Genomic DNA, 21,114 nt, shown 5'->3' on the forward strand with positions numbered 1-21,114 from the left:
TGACAGATAAATGATCAGATAGAACAAAAAGGAAAGAAAACAAGAACAGCAAAAAATTTAAAACCTCTTGTTTTCATTTCCTGGAGTTCATTTCAAGATATCTATCTATATATCTTCTGTTCTTCCCCTCCTTTGGTTTCACTGTATGTAAATGCCTACAGACCTGTATAATTCATTATGTTCCAGTGTTTTAGATCTGGCTTCCGCATATGCGAAAACACGCGCCCTTTGTCTCTGAGCTTGGAACGCCAATTTTTAAATGATTTAGTCCTCTTGCCCTGCTTTATAGAGATGATGTCACGCTTTCCTATAAGATGCCCAGCATTAGGCTTGCTTTCTCCTCTTGGAATCTGGTGGTCTAGAGGAGGACGTATAGTAAGTGCCACCCTCAGGTACAGAGAGAATCAGAGGCAGTTTGCAGAGCCTTTAAGGGGGAGAGAGCAGGTGAAGCTGCAAGCTAGATAATAATGTGTAGACATTTTGTACATTCTCTTAGTTTTCACATCAGCCTTTGCAAGTAGGAAGATACTGTCTTCTATTGGGAAACCAAGATCAGAGAAATTAGATAATAAATAATTTTTTCAGAGTTAAAGGACATTTGGAACCTGAAATGTGATAGCCTTTCCAGTAGTGAAGGCCTTAGTTTCTAGTTCTGTTCAAAGGGCACGGGAAGATGAGGTAGTGGTGTTCCATTGCAGATGAGCAGCGGGGCCTGCTAGATGGGGTCACGATTGAAGTCCACGCTTACACCCTGGGTTGACATGAGGAATCACAATTCTTTTCTCCTGCTCCGTTGGTTTTTGTTACTAGGCTTTGGCATTGCTCCTGGTCCTCTTGGACCTACGCAGCTGCTCTTAGCACAGATCATGGCTCAGTCTTTGAATTCAGTCTTTTTTTTTTTTTCCCTCTGATTTGTATGAACTTGGCCTCTTAAGAGATTAGGACTGCAGAAAAGTTTTGATGTTTCCGGAAGGTTGCACCTAACACCCCCATATCTTTGGTTTGAAGCCATCAGGACACTCTGACTTTGTCCATACATGGTTAGTTGGGTGGGGAAATGGCTTTGGGAATTGAGAGATTCCATGATTTATAGTTTGAAATGACAAACTCACCTGCATCTAAAATCAGCAACAACTTGGTGCTTGTGCTTGTCTGCCACTGCCAAGCATGTCTTTTGTTACCACCGACCTGCTAGAAACCCACTGTCTCCAGAGGGCCTCTTCCCCATCACCACAAGCCCTCAGACACCAGGCTTGCGTGCCTGTCGAGTCTCACGTAAGCTGGAGCAGAGCCACAATTACCTGCCTTTCCTAAAACCATCTCAGCACTTACAGCAAGCAAGAAAGCTGCTGCAGCTCACCACCCTACCTTGAATTGATTTTATTTATTAAATTTTTTAAAGCCTGTACTTCCACATGTTCATTAAGATTCTCTCCCTGGCTGCACAGTAATTAAGCGTCATGTGTGTCTCTTCCCTTCTAGAGTGTGGGATGTGAACACAGGTGAAGTTCTGAACACACTGATCCATCACAATGAAGCTGTACTGCACTTACGCTTCAGCAATGGACTGATGGTGACGTGCTCCAAGGATCGCTCCATTGCTGTGTGGGACATGGCCTCTGCCACTGATATCACTTTACGCCGTGTCCTGGTTGGACACCGCGCTGCTGTCAATGTAGTAGACTTTGATGACAAGTACATTGTGTCTGCTTCTGGAGACAGGACCATCAAAGTAAGTGTCTGCAGTTAGGACCTGCCTGCTCCTGTCCCTTGGACAGCAAAGAGAAAGCAGAGGGGGCTCATGGCACCTTGAGAGACCATGAGCCAGGAGATCCTCCCACCCTGCATGCATCCAGAACCACGGGCCAGAGAGGAGAAAAAGCCGTCCAGTAGAAGGCAGAGAATCCATCTACTTGCTAAGAGTGTCACGCACGCACTCCACCCTCCCAGCCCTCTCAGATCTGCTCCACCAATGTGGCTCCCACACTTAAGCATTCTGTTGGAGATCACAGGGCTAGATAGTGGCAGGACATAATCCATTGTATCCCCTTCATTTTGAGAGCTTGTGGTGGCCTAGACCTTGACTGACTGTAGAGAAATGAGACAAGCCCTGCCTGTGAGGGGCTAGTGTCCATGTAAGGATGTAGGTACATGGCCTATGATGTCCCCCCAGATTGGTAAATGCATTTCTGTTCCAATATCAATGCTAGCTTTTAAAAGTACTAGCTTTTGTCGGGTACCAGTGGCTCATGCCTGTAATCTTAGCTACTCAGGAGGCTGAGATCTGAGGATTGTGGTACAAAGCCAGCCTGGGCAGGAAATTCCGTGAGACTCTTATCTCCAGAAAACTAGAAGTGGCTAAGGCTCAAGTGGTAGAGAGCTTGCCTTGAGCTGAAGAGCTGAGGGACAGCACCAGGCCCAGAGTTCAAGCCCCATGACCAACCATTAAAAAAAAAAAAAAAGTATTAAGAAAGCCTTAGCTTTCTTATTGTTTTATAACAGCCTTACCTGAATAGAATTTCCATACTATAAGATTAAACATTTACACTTCAGTGGTCTTTAGTACAGTGCTGTGTATTACACTGACACTATGTGTTTTATGAACTTTTAAAATCAAATTTTATCTAAAACACCTCTTCTAGTAGTAGTCAATCCCACTACTGACCTGCCCCTTCCCCTACCTTTAGTAGTAACTAGTCTACCTTCCCTTTTGTTTCTAAGATTTGCCTTTCTAGTCATCTCATATAAATGTAAGCAGATAATATGTAACAGTTTGTATCCCGTGTGCTTTTGTTTTTGTTTTCAAGGCTCATCCACTTTAGAAGCAATAATTGCTTCTAATGTTGCTTCTAATGACTGAGTAAAGTTCCATTTTGTCTGTGGGTGTACCACATCTTGTTTATCTATTTATCAGTAGCTGGACTTTCTGTTCCTTTGCATTTTCTGGCTATACAATGATAGTAGCTATAGAATAAAGCTACAACATTTATGTACAGGTTTTTGCATGTTTGTTTACTTCTAGTTCTCTTAGGATGGTAGTTGTGTGTTTAACATTTTGAAGAACTACCAAACTATTTTTAAAGTATGCACTATTGTACAATCCTGCCAACAATATATGAGGGTTTAAACATGCTCAAAGAATCTTCTTTCAGTGACCACCACTAGACAGAATTCTGGTGATTGTGGCCCCACAAGTCACAGACTTAGATTAGGTAATCTGAAAGATGACAGCCAGGATTTGTATGCTTTAACTTGCCCCACACTGACACCAGTTAGTACAAGACCAGTATCTGGAAGGCAAAAGCATTTGGGCTTTAATACGAAACAGTGCCTTCATACAACCAACCTCTACCTTGCCAACATGTATTATTATGTGTCTTTTAATCCTGCTATCCGAGTGCACCTGCAGGAGTACTAGTGACTAACAATATTGATTATTAATTAATCATTTCTATGTGCTTATTGGCTGTTGGTGCCTTCTTGGAGGAATTCATTTAAATCTGTAAAAGTTGAGCAATTTACCTTTTTGTGGCTGAGTTATAAAAATGTTTCTTAAAAACATATTCTGGATACAACTTGTCAGATATGTGATTATCCATTCTTTGGGGTGTTTTTTTACTTGCTTAAAGCACAAATGATTTTACTGTAATTTTTTTTTTTCCCCCTGGTCGTGGGGCCTGAACTCAGGGCCTGGGTGTAGTCCCTGAATTCTTTGGTTCAAAGCTAGTGCTCTTACCACTTTGAGCCAGAGCTCTACTTCCAGTTTTCTCATGTTGAATTGGAGATGAGAGGCTCATAGACTTTCCTGCCCAGGCTGGCTTTGAACCATGATCCCCAGATCTCAGCCTCCCTCAGTAGTTAGGATTACAGGGGTGAGCCACCAGCACCACCTGGCTATGATTTTAATTTTAATAACATCTAGGTTATCAGGGTTTTTTTTGTTTGTTTGTTATGCTTTTGTTAAAAGTCTAAGCCCAGGCCACAGAGATTTACTTCTGTGTTTTCTTCTAAGAGTTGTATAATTTCAATTCTTCCACTTAGGTCTTTGATTATTAGGTCATTTTGTATTAAACTTGTATATGATATGAGAGGGGTCCAGCCCCCCCTTATGTAAATACCCATCTCAACTACAGATGCAGTTGGTATAATAATTAATGGCACTACAGTTACTGTGTATCTTTTACTTAGCTTATCATATATTAAGTGTGATTATCTAAATCTTGCAGATTATTTCCCGGCAAAGGGTATTATCTTTTCCATACAGGTAATATTAGGGGTGAGATGGCCACATAAGTGGAGCCATTTATAGCCGTTACATTAGGTCTGACATGTCAGCTGGTGTAAAACACAAAATCTGCCATGCCTGGATTATCCAGGAGATACTCCCTTTGTGAAGATCACAACCCTCTCTGTATTTTATTCCAGTTTTACCACTCAGCAGGTAAGACAACTTCATTCTGTCCATTTCTCCCCCAGCTCTCAACTTTGAGTTAGATGATTCTGTGTTGTAAGTGTGTGTTTGCATCATTGTTAGGCGCAGTGTTAGAAGTCTTCCCCTTCTCTTGTTGTGTCATCCAGCCTAGTCTATCCTGGAACTCTGGATCTCCCTTTTGCAACCTCCAGGGTGCTGGGATCACAATCATGTATTACTATACTCGGCTGTCTCTCTTTCTTTTTTAAGGGTATATAGTATGGAGGGCTTTTCTCTGTTTATTCTTAAAAACATGCTATTTGTCACATAGGTCTGGAGCACTAGCACCTGTGAATTTGTTCGTACTCTCAATGGGCATAAGCGAGGTATTGCCTGCCTCCAGTACCGGGATCGGCTAGTTGTTAGTGGGTCATCAGATAACACCATCAGGTGAGTAGAAATACTGACAGCAGGCTTATTTTTGCCATACTGTTATTTATCTGTTAGTCTCAAGGCTTAAATGAACTCTTAAAGTTATTTGGATCTTCAGTTCAAGTGGGAAAACTGTATGCCCTTGGGGGTCTTCCAGGATTCTCCCAGTACACAGTTTTATAACCTCAGCTGCACTTGGAATTGCTTACTACCAGAGTACCTAAGATTTGTGGCCAAGCTCACTCTGCTTTTCCTCATCCAGGAGTCCCATTTCCTTCCCAACAGATGGCAGGGCACTGCATGTCTCTTTCAAGACTGTGTTATAAAATCATCTCCTCCTGGCTGTTTATTCTACCCCCCTTTTCTCTTTCCAACAGTCCTTGCTTTTTATTAAGTATGACTAGAAATAGACATGTTATATCTTAGTAAGACCACCAGTCATTTTCTACTATTTTAAATATGTTAGTATTTTTTGTAAAAGTGACTATATAACTTTTGTGTTTATAACCAACTTGCCTAATGTTTGAGCCAATAAAGACTGAGTTCAAGATTTTTTTAGGAGGTAATGGGGGTGCCAGTCCTGAGGCTTGAACTCAGAGCCTAGGTGCTGTCCCTGATGGTTTTTGCTCAAGGCTAGCACTGTACATACAACTTGAGCTGCAGCTCCATTTCCAACTTCTTGGTGGTTAATCGGCGGTAAGAGCCTAGGCTGGCTTTGAATTTTAACCGCGATCCTCAGACCTCAGCCTCCTAAGTAGCTAGGTTTTCTTTTTAAATCCTCTGTGTAAGTCTTGTTTCGCTTTTTATAGAGTAGTCAAACACTGGGCTACAGCGTGATGTAAAATCGTAAGTTTTCTTTATTTTCAGGTATTTCTGCTGAGCCACAGCTCCAGCCCTTTTTTGCATTAGTTATTTCTGAGATAGAATCTTACTTCCTGCTTGGGCATGTGCCTTGATCTGCTTGCTTAAGCTTCCTAGGAAGATAGAATGATAGGCATGTGCCACCTTGTCTAGCTATTGGTTGAGAAGATCTTGTGAACTTTCCTGTCCTGGCTAGCATTGAGCTATAGTACTCCTTATCTTAGTCTCCCAAGTTGCTAGTGTTATAGGAGTGAGCTCACAGCACGAGACTGGCTTTAAGAAATGTGAAAACGTAGAGCTTCTAATGCCTTGCTTCATGAGTCTTTTAGCTTCCTCATTACAGTCTCTGAGGTGAGTATCATTACTTTTTAGAGCAAAGTTTGCTGAGAGCTTCTGTAGCTAAATGTAATTACTGTGTTCACCTAGTTTATACAAATTACTGTGTCACTTTGTTTTATACATGCTAGTTTACTGTGATTTTTTTGCAAGAAATTTATAAAAACCACAATGTTGGAGAGAGGAGGAAAAACATCTCTAATTCCATAAATAGAGCACTTGTGAATTTCCACCATGTAAGTCTTATGCAGAGAAAAAGGCTTAAGTAGTCCGTGGGTCTGTATTTCCCAGATACTGTGTGTACCTCGTGCCTTCCACTCAGACTGTATTAAGTTTGGCAGCCCTGAGCCCCATCAGTATTAAGATGCCACTGTGCTGGTCTACCATTTACAGCTGTGGTGGGCCCCATGGTCTCCTGTCTGTAAATGCTTTTTCTTTACTGCTATAGTCAAAGCCCTTCTGAGACCAGACTTGAAGATAATGCCTAGGCATTAAGCAAAATCAAAGCTTCTTGCTTATAAAGTTCCAAAGGGTTAGAGGTGTGGCTCAGATGGTGATGGCTAGCCATGTGAAAGCAAGCGTCAGATAGCATGTTTGAGTTTCAGTCTCAGACAAAAATGAAAGGTGTCCTAGTGTACTTTTACACCTTCTAAAATTATCTTTAAGTAGTTATGAAAACAGTGCCCTGTGATCAGTGTCCCTCCCAACCCACCCCATCCCCCAGTTTTCTCAGTCTTGTAGGAAATGTATTGACCTTTATGACTGCATCCCCCCCCCCATCCCAACCACCTTTCAGGCACTCAATTTCTGCTATTGATTTTGTTGGGCTGTAAATTAGCCTTTCTAAGGAATTACACAGTTTGAATTCTCTCCTCTCTATATCTTTATGTATATGGTATGGGACAAGAGAGAAATAGCAATGAAGATCTCAAAGACAGGGAGAAGGCTCATTTGTATGAATATAAAAGAACTTTTCTGTGTGTGTAATTTGTTTCACAGATGTCTGTTTTTCATTCAAGGCTATGGGACATCGAATGTGGTGCCTGTTTAAGAGTTCTGGAGGGACACGAAGAGTTGGTCCGATGCATTCGGTTTGACAACAAGAGGATTGTCAGTGGTGCCTATGATGGGTATGTACTGCCGTAGCCACATGGAGAACAAAAAGAAGACTTGTGCGCTGAGCAGCACTGTAGTGCGGGATCCATTGCTAGGCACTTCCTGTGTTAAGGGGGACGGAAAGTGTTGTTACTATTCTGACCGGTGGAGTGAGGACATTCAGACCCAGAGGACTACATTAAATGAAAAGCCTCCGAGCCTCCCAGCTGATGGTTTTGACAGTCATGAGGGACGCAGGTCTGGCTGCAGCAGAGCTCAGTTCTTTCCTTACCCCCAAAACCCACCTTTTTTTTCTGATGAGATTGAGGATACATTTCTACTTTTGATGTTTGATCAATTGAATAATACGCTTTAAAACCCCACGTGCTTTTTTAAATGAGGGAACGTTAAACCTTTCGAGATGACTTAGTATGTGTACTTAAGGCCTAGATCTGCATTAGTTCACATCCTGGTTCTCAGCATTTACCTATTGGAGGTGAGTTGGTAGCCTTAGGGTTTTACTGGTAGCCTAGATTTCTGTCATCAGCATCTACTTGGTCCCAGAGGGTCCCCTGAATAATGAGTGAATTTGGTGACATAAGTTGTTAGCAAGTCGGGAATTGAACTTAGATAATCTAAAGTGATTTTTTTTTAACCTCTTTAGGCATAACATTTCTTCTGAACTTTAGCAGTTCTGAGAATGTTTAGATCCTCATTTTTCTTTTAAGCTAAGCATTATTGGCTCAGAAACTTGTAAGATCACAAACATGTTGTCCACTACTCTTCAGGGCAGTTGAGAACATGGTAAACTCCCCACTAAACACAGTCTCATTTTCCTTTGTAGGAAAATTAAAGTTTGGGATTTGCAAGCTGCCCTTGACCCTCGCGCTCCAGCAAGCACCCTGTGTTTGCGCACTCTGGTGGTACGTAGGCTTTCTCTGTGCTGGTGGGAGCTATCTGCAGATAGCTGCCTGGGTAGAGTAAGCAAACCGTGTTCCTCACAGCATGCTTTCAGAGAAGTGCACTGTTCAGATTGCTTAGACAGAATCATGGGCTTTTCTCCCCCTTGTTTTTGAGACAGGGTCTCAGTATATAGCTTAAAATTTACCATTCCCCTATCCTAACCTCCCATGCCAGGATCACAGGTCTGTACCCCTGCGCCGAGCCCCATGGTAGTCGCCAACATTACCATAACAGCTTCCTCCTTTGTAGATAGCCTGATGTCTTTATAGGTTTGACTAATTGTCTTCTCCTTAATCTCCCAAAGAGATTTCTGTGTGGTGGTGACATAGTTTTATAATACATTTATGTGTTACTAAAGCAGAATTTTCTTTCAATACACAACTATATGAATTATTGCTTTGGCATGTAGAAATACTCAGTGTTTATTAAGTAGTTGTATAAAGGGCTTACAGTTCCATAAGAAATATTTTATATTTTAATTGATGGGCAATAATTAAATGTATATTCGTACGGTGCAATGTGATGTTTTGAGCTACATATACATTATATAGAACAGTTGAGCCAACCTAATGAACATCTGTCACTCTACCAGTTAGCATTTTTTGGAAAAAGTTAAAAACTTAATTTGCCTCTTTCGAAATACACAGTTATTACTCGTTGTGGCCACTGTGCTACAGTAGATCACTAAAATGGGTTCCTGTAGAGTAACTACAGTTTTGTGCCTCTTTCCCCATCTCGTTCCCTCCAACTCTCCCATCCTCTCCATGTGTCTATAAGATTAACTTTTTTTGTTGTCTTTGGTACTAGGCCTGAGGCTCGGTGCTGTCCCTGAGTCTTTTTGCTGAAGGCTAGCTCTCTGCCACTTGAGCCACACCTCTACCTCCAGTTTTTTGGTGGTTAATTAGAGCTAAGAGTTTCATGGACTTTCCTGCCCAGGCTGGCTTCAAAATGCAGTCCTCAATCACAGCCTCCTTAGTAGTCAGGATTGCAAGTGTGAGCCATTGGTGCTGGCTGAGGTTAAGTTAACTTTTTATTAGAGGACATACGTAAGATCACACAGTGTATGTCTTCCTGAGCCTCGCTATTTCACATATTTAACATCGCAACCTCCAGGTCAATGCAAATGTCAAGATATTTTTTGCTTTAAAACTGAATAAAGAAGGACTTTTTTTCTTAGAGGTCCTAGTGTTTGAACTCCTTCAGAGCCACACCCCAGACCTCTTTTGCTTTTAGTTGTTAAGATAGGGGCTTGAGTTTTTCCCAGGGCCAGCCTCAGACAGCTTCCTGCCTGCATAGCTAGAATGGCATGTGAGTGCCACTAAGCCCTAACAGCATGCCTGGGCTGGCCTCAGACCTTAGGCGTCTTCATCTCTGTCTTCTGAGTAACTGCTACTACAGGCATGAGCAAAGACCAACAGTGCATTATTTTTTAAGTTTATCTTATTTGAACAACTTTACCTAACACTATTTCTAGGACAGTCCATCGTATTTTTAAAGAGTTAGACCATCTGAAAATGCTGCTAAATGTTTCTTGTTTTCAGTGAGTTTTCTCTTTCATTTCTTCATTTCCTGTATTGTTTAGACCATGCAGAGCGATAGTTAGTTGTCTTGGTAATGCTTCTAATGCTTTGCTCTGGGGGACTGGGCTACCTGTTCTTGCTAGGGGGCACGTTACCTCTTCAGTCATGCTTCAGGACATTTCTCTGTTGGCTGTTTTCAATGCTGGTGGGGCTTTATGCTCTGGCTGTCTTGACTGGAGTCCTCCTAATGGTACTGCCCGATGTTTCTGTGTGTTGTGCGCCCCCTGTAGGCGGAGGGCAGGCTCACACCTCTGCACCTAGCCCGGGGTTGAGATGGGGTCTTCTGAACTTTCTGGAGACGAGTCATGGAATTGTCTTCCCAGGCTAGCTCCGAACTGAGATACTCAGACCTCAGCCTCCTGAGTAGGCTGGTTCTGGTTTCTACTATTATAAGTGGGTATTAAATATCCTTTTTTATCTTGCCTAAGGCTTTGTGAGATTCTCATGTAATATTCCTCCCTGGCAAATGGCTAGGATCTGGGCTGCAGCTCACTAGGTGAACAGATGTAGAAGGAAGACTTGGTTCTTTAGTTAGAGTAAAGCTCAAAAATCAAGAAAGCTGTGCAGGAAGCTCAGGTGATCAGCTGGCTTTTGAACTTCTGCTTCATGCTTGTGAGATGTGAGGGTGGCCCTTGGTCTGTGTGTGTGCATGTGTGTGCACGCACACGTACACACAGACACACATGTGCGCGTGCGTGCACATGCGCACACGCCGATCCTTGGGTTTGAACTTAGGGCCTGAGCACTGTCCTTGAGCTCTTTTGCTCAAGACTAGTGCTCTACTGCTTTGAGACACCGTTCTGCTTTCAGCCTTTTGCTGGTTACTTTCCTGCCTGGGCTGGCTTTCACCCTAGAGCCTCCCGAGCAGCTGGTGTTGGAGACAGGTGCCACCCTCGCCTGGATTGCGTCTCACCTCACTAATTACGTTGTTGTCTCACAGGAACATTCTGGACGTGTGTTTCGGCTGCAGTTTGATGAGTTTCAGATCATCAGCAGCTCTCATGACGACACTATTTTGATTTGGGATTTCTTAAATGTGCCTCCCAGTGCTCAAAACGAGACACGTTCTCCCTCCAGAACATACACTTACATCTCCAGATAACAGTCTGCACTTTCACCCACTTCAGGTGCGTATTCCCCACCTATCCCCAGGGCTCTTTTTATTGTTGTTGTTTTTTGTGGGGCTTGAACTCAGGGCCTGGGCACTGTCCTGGAGCTTCTTTTGCTCAAGGCGGGCACTCTACCACTTGAACCACAGCAACATTTCCAGCTTTTTCTGTGTATATGGTACTGAGGAATTGAACCCAGGGCTTCATGCATGCTAGGCAAGCACTCTACCACTGAGCCACCTTCCCAGTCCCTCCCTAGTACTTTTTAATCATGTGGATTGATTCACCTCCCTGTGAGGACGATGTGTGACTTCACTTCCATGCTGATGTGAACCAAGGTCTCTGTTAAATGCATCTGCTTTTACAGAGGTCTGGTATAAGACTAGATCTTCATAGTCACGTAAAACCAGGGTCTGACATTAGACTAGATCTTCATAGTCACATAGAACCAAGGTCTGACATTAGAATTCTGAGTCCAATTTTAGACACCCTTATTTTGATATTGACTTCTGTGACAGACCTGAAATTTGGACCCTGAGTTTTGGTATTAACAGATGATAAATGTGGTTCTTGTTTTTAAAGGCTGATTTTCCAAAATGAATTCCCCATCACACCATCAGTCTACTCCTTTGGATTTTATTTTTTTAATGTAAGAATCTCCTGCCCAAGTGACATTGCACAAGCAAGCTGACGGCACAGTCCCTCAGTTAAACCCCAGTATTTTACCCCTCCCCCCATCTCCCGTTTCTATTTTGTTTTCATTAATTCACACAAAAAAACAAGCCAAAAAAACCCCACCTTGGGCACCTGTTGTTTGCATTTGTCATCCTAGCTCTTTAGGAGGCTGAAATAGAAGGATCATGGTTAAGGCAACCTGGGCATGAAACCCGCTTCTCATAGTTAGTGGGGTATAGTGTTGCATGTCTGTGACTGCAGCTTTACAAGGAGATTTGAGATCAGGAGGATCAAAGTTTCAGGTCAGCCCCAACAGAAAGTTCTCACGAGACTCCATCTCATTAGAAAAAGCCAGATGTGGTAGTAGGCGCCAGTCATCCCATTCATGGTGGGAAGCATAAAACAGGATTACAGTCCAGGCATGGGCCTACTTGGGAAGTGAAACTCTGTCTCAAGACTAACCAGTGCACACCCATGTTCATTGCTGCACTATTCACCATAGATATGTGGATCCCACAAATGAGGTACCTGTATACAATGGAATTTTACACAGCCACCAGAAAAAATAAAATAGTATCATTTGCAGGGAAATGGATGGAAATAGAGCTGAAATCATGTTAAGCAAGGTAAGCCAGGATCAGAGAGACAAATGGCAGAAGTTTGACTGATAAATGGAAGTTAGGTCTAATACACACTGGGATATGACAAATTACACAGGATTCTAGATGCTCACCTACAGTGAGATCAGAAGAAGGTAGTTTTAGGAGAGAATCACAAAGGTGCAATGCCCAAGCACCTCTTCATATATATAAAACAATACAGATACCGAAACCATCTCCAAAGAAACAAAGGACTCCTTTCTTAATTTGTTTTTCTTTGGCTGATGATTCTTTATTCTTTACCTCATGTACAGTGTGTGTACGTGCATATCCGCGGGAGGGTAGGAGGAGGGCGTGGGATCTGAAGAAAAAGCCCACTGGGCACTGGTGAAAGTGAACTGTACAGCTCATGGGCGGGGATGGGAGGGAGGGAGGGAGGGAGCAGGCTACCTGATACCTGATACACAGCCCCTCCGTGTATCACCTCCATAATAACAATAACATAAATTAATACTTTTAAAAGACTAACCAGTACAAAAAAAAAGTTGGAAGGGTCCCTTAGCAGTAAAGTTCTGCCTACTAGCAAGATCGAGGCTGGAAGTTTGAATCTTAGAACTACTCCCCCAAAACTCACCCTCACCAAAATAGTCAAAATGCCTCTTTGCCAAACTCAACTTCCATTCCCACAGGGTGGTTCGAAGGAGATATTTGCTGAAGGAACCCCTGAAGGACAGTCTTCACTGTATTCCCAGGTCGAGAATTTGCAAGGAGCTAGTGAATTCCATGTACATTAAACTTTGTAGATTTAAGACATACATTTAGGCTGGGAAGGTGGCTCAGTACTTGCCTTGCATGCATGAGGTCCTGGGTTCCATTCTTCAGCACCACATAAGCAGAAAAAGTCAGAAGTGGTGCTGTGGCTCAAGTGGTAGAGTGCTAACCTTGAGCTGAAGAGCTGAGGGACAGCGCCCAGGCCCAGAGTTCAGACCCCATGACTGACAAAAATAATATATATATTTGTACCTATTGCTGCTACTATGACTATGCACATATAAAGAAAGACTTGTGGCTAATCAATAAGTTAATACTTATTTTAGAGCATTACTTTGTTCAGAGGGGTGTGGTGTGTGTGTGTGAGAGATGTTTGACTTGGAGATTTTTGCTTGTTAGGTGTGCTACATTGCTTGAGCCATGCCTCCGGTCATTTTGCCTTATTACTCAGGCCAACCTGGACCACAGTCCTGTTTTGTGCCTCCCACGATAGCTGGGCAGGCACACATGTGCTTTTAGCATTTTCTGTTAAGATTGGTCTTGTGAGCTTTTCTGCCTCGCTGACTCCTGCCAGTCTTAGCCTCCCACGTGGTTGGGGTGATGGGGCGTGCTTCTGCGCCAAGCTGTTATGCTGGGGCTTTCCAAACGTTGTGCCTGGCTAGCCTCGTTCAGTCTCCCTCCACCTTGGTTCAGCCATGTTTCACCTAGCACCTGGCCAACATTATTGGGTAGCTTTTTATCATTTTATATTTTCCTGTTTATTAAGTAATATTAAAAGTACAATGGGGTCCGTGCACAGAGTTGTGAACATTCTTAGTTGGAAACTTGTGGTCCCTAGTCACAAAGCAAGTGCATTTTCTGTAGGGTACTCCCTACTCAAGATCCTATAGCTATCTTCTGGGAAGCTTGTTACCAAGGGGTAACAGACTATAGCCAGGTGCCACATTTGACCCATTCCCTGATTTTTTTCTTCTGTTGTCCCATCAGGCTAACAGTAGTTTTTACATTTTTAAATAGTCGGGGGGAAAACCCACAAAAGTCATTTTTCCAGGGCGCTGTTGCTAGGCAGGCATTCTGCTGAGCCTGTGCCCAGGTTCCTCTTTTCCATTGTGTGAGCGGTGGCTGTCTGCCTGCTTGGGTCCCCTCCGTGAAGACAGTCGGCTGAGCTTCTCTGCCAGGGCTGGCCTCAGGCCAGCCTCCCCGTCTCAGCCCTGGGCTTAGGGTTGTAGACAGAGCCCCAGTGCCAGGGGAGGAATAGTCTTTTATACAGGTAAAAACGAATGAGAAACTTGGGTTCCAGCGTTTGTACATAATGTTTTGCTGAAACATGGCCACACTTGTGTATGTCCGTAGTGTGGCTATTTTTGTGTTTCAAAGGCAGAGTTGAGTAGTTGTGACTGAGATGGGGGCAGGCTTTTCACATTACAGGTGACGGCCTTTTAAAAGACCTTGGCTGACCTCTGGTCTTCCCGGGCTCTTGTGTGGCAAGCCCTGTATCAGGATTGGCACATACTGGTGCCTCAGCTCGATTGGCTGGAGTGCTGCTGCCGCCTTTGGGAGACCTTAGGCCGACGGTTGGTGACTTACACCTTAGGTGTGTGAGGCACCCCGGGAGTCACCTGGACGTCCGTTTATGTGCTGTTCTGGCCTGACATGGTGCGTACTGCTTCTTCTGACTGTGACTGAGCCTTTGCCTTGCTTTCTCTCTGGGTAGATTCTTCATAAGTCCATAGAAAAATCCACAGGGCTTGAACTCTGGGCCTGGCGCTGTCCCTCAGCTCTTCAGCTCAAGGCTAGCGCCCTACCACTTGAGCCACAGCGCCACTTCTGGTTTTCTGAGTGAGTTAATCGGAGATAAGAGTCTCACAGAATTTCCTGCCCGGGCTGGCTTTGAACCTCGATCCTCAGATCTCAGCCTCCTGAGTAGCTAGGATGACAGGCTTGAGCCACTGATGCCCTGATGCCCGGCTGAATTCTTTACACTGAATGGAGTCTTCACAGCAGCATGATAGAGGATTGTTCCTCTTCCCAACCTGCCTTCACAAAGGGCCTGAAGAAAGTATAGGGGAGGAAGAGGGATCGGATAGCGCTCAACTCCCCCTGAGGTTTTCCTCGCCCCTCCTGCTGTGCAGCTGCCCCCACCTCCGCCCCTCCCTGGCCCCCTGGTGTCCTCAGGATGCAGCAGGCGAGGCAGAACACTTAGCCATTACCTTCATTTCTTAGCCCTCCCTAACAGCACTGATTCTATCTAGACTGAGTTCTGCTGCAAACCTCTTTCCTTCCTACCCCTCCAGTGTCTTTAATGACACACAGACTTCTCTCTGGCTGAGCTGTGTGTTGAATGAGTTGCCTGCCTCCTTACAAAGCTGCGGCGCTCTCATATCCCAGCTGGTACCAGTGTGTTACAGCACTCACCGATGCGTGTTGGACAAGGGGCTAATACATTGGTGTTCTCCATCCCAGGCCACCCAGTAATCTGCTTATAAATCAATAAATATCTGAAACTACAAGCAGTCACCTTCAGCACATAGGGTTATTAACCTGGTAAAAACTGAAATACATTTTCTAACTAGATAAGTACTAGATCTATTTCTACACACACAGGTGCTTATGTCTTTGTCTCCATCTTCCCTGTCTGTTTTACCTGCTCCATATCCGTTTTTATTTGACTTGGTGTTATTTAGGTATAATTAAAGTGCATTGACTGATTAGTACTTTGAAATATATATATACTGGTCACTATAACCGGTGGCTGCTGTATTTGAATTAGTGTAATTTAAAAAATTGTATTTTTTGTCTTTGTATTTAGATCTTTGTCCCATTTAGTATTTTTGTGTATGGTGGAAGAAAGAAATTGTTCACTTTGTGTATAGATATTTTAGTTCTAGCACTATTAAAATGATGATGATTTTTCTTTTTTTGTGGTCTGGGGTTGAACTCCAGGCTTTGTGCATGTTAGGCCGATGCTCTACCACTTGAAGCGTATTCCTGTCCTTTTTGCTTTTAATAGTTTTCAAATAGGGCCTCGCATGTAAGTCTAGGTCCCCATTTACATCACTGCACAGCTAGGACCGCAGGTGTGAGACCTTGTACCCAGCTTTTCGTGGTTGAAATGGAGCCTGGTGAAGTTTTCTGATTCCTGCCCTGCAAGTAGTCAGGAATACAGATGTGAGCCTCCATGCTCAGACACTGATGAAAGAAGGTAGGTTTATGTTGGTCTGTATTCTGTTCCTGGGCACACCAGTACAGACCGTGTCCTTCTGCCGGCCCCACGCTGTAGAGGACATCGAGGGGACACCAGGAGGGACTGCTCAAAAGAGAACTAACAGTGCATAAAATAGCACTCCGCTGACCAGAGGACATACAGTAAAATATATCTGATGGGTTTCATAGTATAGAATCCGTGAGCTTTCACAGCTGCCTTGAGAAACGAAGCAGGGGTTATTAGTGCATTTCTCCTTGGCCTTAGTGGAAATTGATGTTACTTCTTCTGTCTTACTGTTTGGGGCCTGAGAACCATTGGTTCTGCTACGATGTGCAGTTTCAAGTTCATTTCACAAATTCTTTCAGTCCTGCCTGTTTTATGTGGTAGTAGTTCCCTAACCCTCACAAGCCATGAAACCACAAACGTGTTTGTCTCTTCAAAGGGAACTACTTTTGACAACCTTGATAGTCTACTTTACAGATTTTATTGCTCTTTTCCAAATTCTTTTATTGTAATATGAAAAATAATTACCAAATGATACTAAAAGATTTATATATGCACATTCATATATATAAAATAAAAAATACTACCTTAGAGATGATTTAACTTAGTAAAATATTTCACCTCTCTGTGTCAGGAAATGTAGTAATAGACTTGTTTCCCAAATCTTTTTTAAAATTACTAATTCCTAAGAGCCGTACAGACAGTAGGGATAAGTTTATTCTCTTTTTTTCTTTTTTCCTACCACAAGGTAATATGATTATTAGGAAATTAGAAAGTTAGATATGCCCAAAAAAGAATAGAAACCACTATGGTTTATCAGTGTTACTGTCTTAACTGTGATTTTTAATTACGATTTTAAACTGTTTTTATTTTTTTTCCTTATTGTGAAATTATTGCATGTTAATAATGTCAGTATTTGTCTAAGTTACATTCCAAGTTTCCTGAAATACTCAGTTGTTGAAATAATCCCGTTGTTAGCCATTTATGGTTTGTTTACTCAACCCTAGCTTTCACCTGTGAAAGGCAATGTGTTCCAGTTGTTCTCTTGATCCTTGCCCACACCTTCACTCCCCCTGGATGGAATTCTGAAAGTGTTGGTCCCAGCTAATGAGGCCTTGGAAGAGTCAGGTCAGAGCGGGCATTTGGCCTTGCCTTGACAGTCTCTGGTTTCAGAGAGCGCAGGTATGCAGAAGTACCTTTAAGGGGAAAGCATTTGATATCTTGAATTGATTCAGGAGTCTTGATCCTTATGAGTGTGACAACCTCTTGTAAAAGTACCTGTATAAAAGCACACGTGCTTTTAAAATACTGGTATTTTTGCCGGAGAATTTTGTATCCAAGGTGACTAGATCTAGCAGTACAGTGACTTAGTGCAGTGTTTGGAAAGACTGTGATCATCATTGATTGTGAAGTAACTTGAGAGGATTTTGACTTTGTTTTGATTTAGATCAGAAAATATCAGCTTTAATCACAGATACTAATGAGAAGCATTGCCTTCCTGTATATATACATATACATATTTACATAGTGGAAGAAATCATGACTTTTCGGGGGGGGGGTCCGGTCGTGGGGCCTGAACTCTGGGCCTGGGCGCTGTCCCTCAGCTTTTCAGCTCAAGGCTAGCGCTCTACCACCTGAGCCACAGCGCCACTTCTGGGTTTTTTTCTTTTTGCTTATGTGGTGCTGAGGAATCGAACCCAGGGCCTCATGCATGCAAGGCAAGCGCTCTACCACTGAGCCACCTTCCCAGCCCCAGAAATCATGACTTCTACATTTATCTGTTGTGTGTAAATGTGTGTGTTCTGCCCCAAGACCATAATCAAGAAAATAGGGAACATTTGGTAGCTCCCCCCCACCCCCATGTTGTCCTTCCACACATTATTTATCTCAGAAGGTTATTTTGCATGATTAGTGCGTGGTCTGCCTAGCACTATGAGTTTATTTGTTTTGTACAGGGATCATTGAGGGCACTCCTGCAAGCCCTCGGGTATCATGAAAAATGTGCTGGATAAAAAAACCTAGTATTAGGCATTTGGGTTGAAGGTGTACTTTTTAGTAGCATCAGTACAAGGCCGTTGGTTGTGGAGTCAGCCTTCTCTGAATCCTGCTGTCACCTAAATGGCTACCCCTTTGGAGTAAGCATGTGCTTTTTTTCCCCTTAGTTTTACTTACAAAGGGGCTTATCTAATAGTAATTTCTACCTCTTCAGGTTGTTTTAAGTTTAAATAAGTAGGGTGTCTGGTTGCAGTAGCCACAGTACAACTTAGGGCTTCTTCCCTAGGTTGGCTATTGGAAATCCAGTAGTCAGTTTGTGTGTCCTGGTGTGTCTGTGGTGCGGATGAGCGTGGGTGTGCGGGTTGCATGCCCTCGTCTAACTAGAATAAACAGTCATACACCTTTGTCTTTCAGGGTTTCCTAGTCTTGAACTACTGGCTACATGGCTACCAGATGCCTAAGTGAGTTTGTTCACAGCTGGGTTATGAAGCTGGACTGGTTCTAGACGCTGGGTAGATGCAAAGCAGCCTCACTCTCCAAGCCCCGGACCTTCCTCACTGCCGATCTAGGCTCTACTTGAAGGGTTCCTTCGCCTCACTGATTTCAAGTGGAGCTTCAAGTAGAGCCCATCAGTGATGAAGAACTAGTGCTTCAACTGAACACTGTTCACACGAAAGGCATTTCCGGTCTGTTTTGTTGAAGTAAACTGGCCGTCAAGAGAAGACCCGGCTTCTAATTTATATTGCTTTGCACTTTGGTCTGATACTAAGAAACAACATTTTCAGTGAAATTTTGGGTGCCAAACCACCTACCCAGAATGTCGAGGGCTTTCCTTTTCAGAAGTTAGCATTCTCCTTTGACCGTCCAAGTCGTTACAAATTCTGACTTCTATTAGGGTATGTTGGACAATGGGAAAATCTCTCTGGGTTATTTTAGTAATGTCTTTTGCTTACACTTCCTTTCTGTACCAATTTCTTTTAATTTAAAGAACTCTAAGCCAGTTATATTTTCTCTCCATAGAGAGTATAACTGTTTTCTTTTATTAACTGTCGTCTGTCCCCAACCATCTTCTGATGATTTGGTAGAGTGACATCTTTCTTTGTATGCTTGCCTCCTAATTTAAAGTACCGAATGAATCCACATGTAGATACAATGTACATAGCAGTTTCTCCTGAAGATGGCTGGAGTCGGCCCTGTGCCCCAGACACTAATGCAGTGTGTTGGGAGCCCGGCCGCAGGGTTGATGGGGTTGCCTAGGACCCTCCTGCAGTATTCATGTGGTGTTTTCATTTTGTCACTGTCATTGTGTGTGTGGTGTGTGTATTTGTAATGGAAATGTTGTTTTAAGATGTAACTGCTCAAGTTTAACACGGAAATGTTTTATGTTGTCACGCAGTATATGCAATAGAGGAGGAACCTTAACATGAAGCTTTTGTTGTTCCTTCCCTTCTCCCTCCCACCCTGCTGGTTGGCTTTGTCCTCAGTGCAGTCCTCTGTGCAGTGGTGCCCCAAGACGGGGCCAGCACAAAGACCCTGTTGACGGGGTTCACTGGCTCTGGGGCTGCTGGCGAGCAGGTCAGCTGGCCCTGTGTCCCCGCCCGGCCAGGTCAGTGCCCCGGTCAGGTCAGTGCCGGCCACCGCGTGCCATCAGCGGCTGCCCTGCGGTCAGTGAGGTCGGCCCTGCCTGCCAGGCCGGCCCTGCGTGGAAAGGACGCCCTTTTTCCTTCTTCCAATATTAGGTGTTAAGTTGACTCCCTCTCCTGCTTCCAAAGATGAAGGAATGTCACTGTTACTTTAAAGGACCAATGGGGGCCACCTTGTGAACAAGGCCCTGGCCAGGACTTCTCAGCCACGGCAGGGAGGCCCCTGACCGCCCGGCCTTGAGGATGGTGTGAGGATCAATGGGCGTGTGTAGAAGATGTGTTCATCGGGTCAGCTTTGCTTTTTAGTTGTTTGTGTTTTTCCTTTTTCACTACATACTTCTCATGTGTTACTAAATTAACTTTGTTTTCGAGAGGTTGGGTCTCAAAGTGTAAAAGAAAGAAATCTCCATTCATGAGGTGGGCGTGGTGACCACAGTGGCTGTGAGGGTAAGGCCACCTTTCAAGGAACAGCTCTGCTCCCAGGCTGGGGAGAGCCTAGCGGCGAGGCGGGGCGGGGCGGGCGGGGCGTGCGAGCGGATGCCGGTTCTGTTGCTTTTGCATGTTTAATACAGAAGTTCTCTTGACCCTTGGGAAATCATGACCTTTGAATATACACACAAACTTTGAATTGTGCCTACTAAGTTATAGCAGGGGGCTTTGGGCACCCAAGAATTCCAACTTTCTGGGGTTACAGTAGTAATTCCCAGCCATACTCTGGACTTTATTTTGCTAACCATAATTGAGCAACTGTAAATTACTGCTATATTAATGTTTTAAAGCACTGGGATAGTCTAATTCTAACTTGTAATTAATTATGTTTGCCAATTATCTGTTTGAAATAAATTTGTGTCTGAACAGCTATTGAAACTGTTAAGTTGTACAGATATTATTCATGACAGCTTTGTACTGTGGAATGTGCTTAATAAAAAAGCAAAAAGTTTGACCTTTGTCCAATAAATTGCTAAGTCATGTCAATAAATCAAGAATGAGTATTAAGCAGTACCCCTAATCTGGCTTCATGCAATTGTTACTCCAGCTACTAATTCAAAGCCAATACTCTTAATAAAGTGTTGCAATGCTCTGATGTTCTGTTAAGAAATTTTTCAGATAGCCGTTATGTGCTATCAGCCCTTGCAGTTGACGGGATTGAAAATCGCCTTCTCTTTGAAGTGACGTTGGAGGCAATGGTGCATTTGTGAGGACGAGGGAGATGATTGAAGTCCTTGTCGTGGGCTTTGGCTGAACAGTAGCTTGAGCTCAGGAGCTCGCCACAGATCTGCTCTCTGCACGTGCTTGCTTGTTTCCGGCAGGAGGCCTCGCTGACGCCCGAGTGGCTTGCAGGTTGGGGTGCTGGCTGATGGGAAGGGGGACGGAGCGGTGCAGTTGTGCGGTGCTCTCGTGGCTCTGCACTAGAGCTGGGGCCGGGCCTCAGCAGA

At 43.7% G+C, this 21,114-nt stretch overlaps 1 protein-coding gene across 4 annotated transcripts in view; it reads left to right on the plus strand.

Moving 5' to 3' along the window:
* Fbxw11 (F-box and WD repeat domain containing 11) overlaps positions 1 to 20,680 on the plus strand; it is a 93,714-nt gene extending 73,034 nt beyond the window's left edge. For 2 of the 4 annotated variants that reach the window (XM_013028648.1, XM_013028647.1), the window contains exons 9-14: positions 1,483 to 1,732; positions 4,743 to 4,861; positions 7,060 to 7,170; positions 7,980 to 8,058; positions 10,619 to 10,805; positions 18,450 to 18,916. In XM_013028648.1, coding sequence (XP_012884102.1) covers positions 1,483 to 1,732; positions 4,743 to 4,861; positions 7,060 to 7,170; positions 7,980 to 8,058; positions 10,619 to 10,780 — 721 coding nt within the window. In that variant the 3' untranslated portion in view covers positions 10,781 to 10,805; positions 18,450 to 18,916. Of the gene's footprint in view, positions 1 to 1,482; positions 1,733 to 4,742; positions 4,862 to 7,059; positions 7,171 to 7,979; positions 8,059 to 10,618; positions 10,806 to 18,449 lie in introns of all 4 variants that reach the window. The other 2 variants (XM_013028650.1, XM_013028649.1) reach the window with 1 other exon arrangement.
* Positions 20,681 to 21,114: the final 434 nt, after the last annotated feature.

The sequence above is a fragment of the Dipodomys ordii genome, unplaced genomic scaffold, assembly GCF_000151885.1.
Source record: "Dipodomys ordii isolate 6190 unplaced genomic scaffold, Dord_2.0 Scaffold112, whole genome shotgun sequence".
Taxonomy (NCBI): domain Eukaryota; kingdom Metazoa; phylum Chordata; class Mammalia; order Rodentia; family Heteromyidae; genus Dipodomys; species Dipodomys ordii.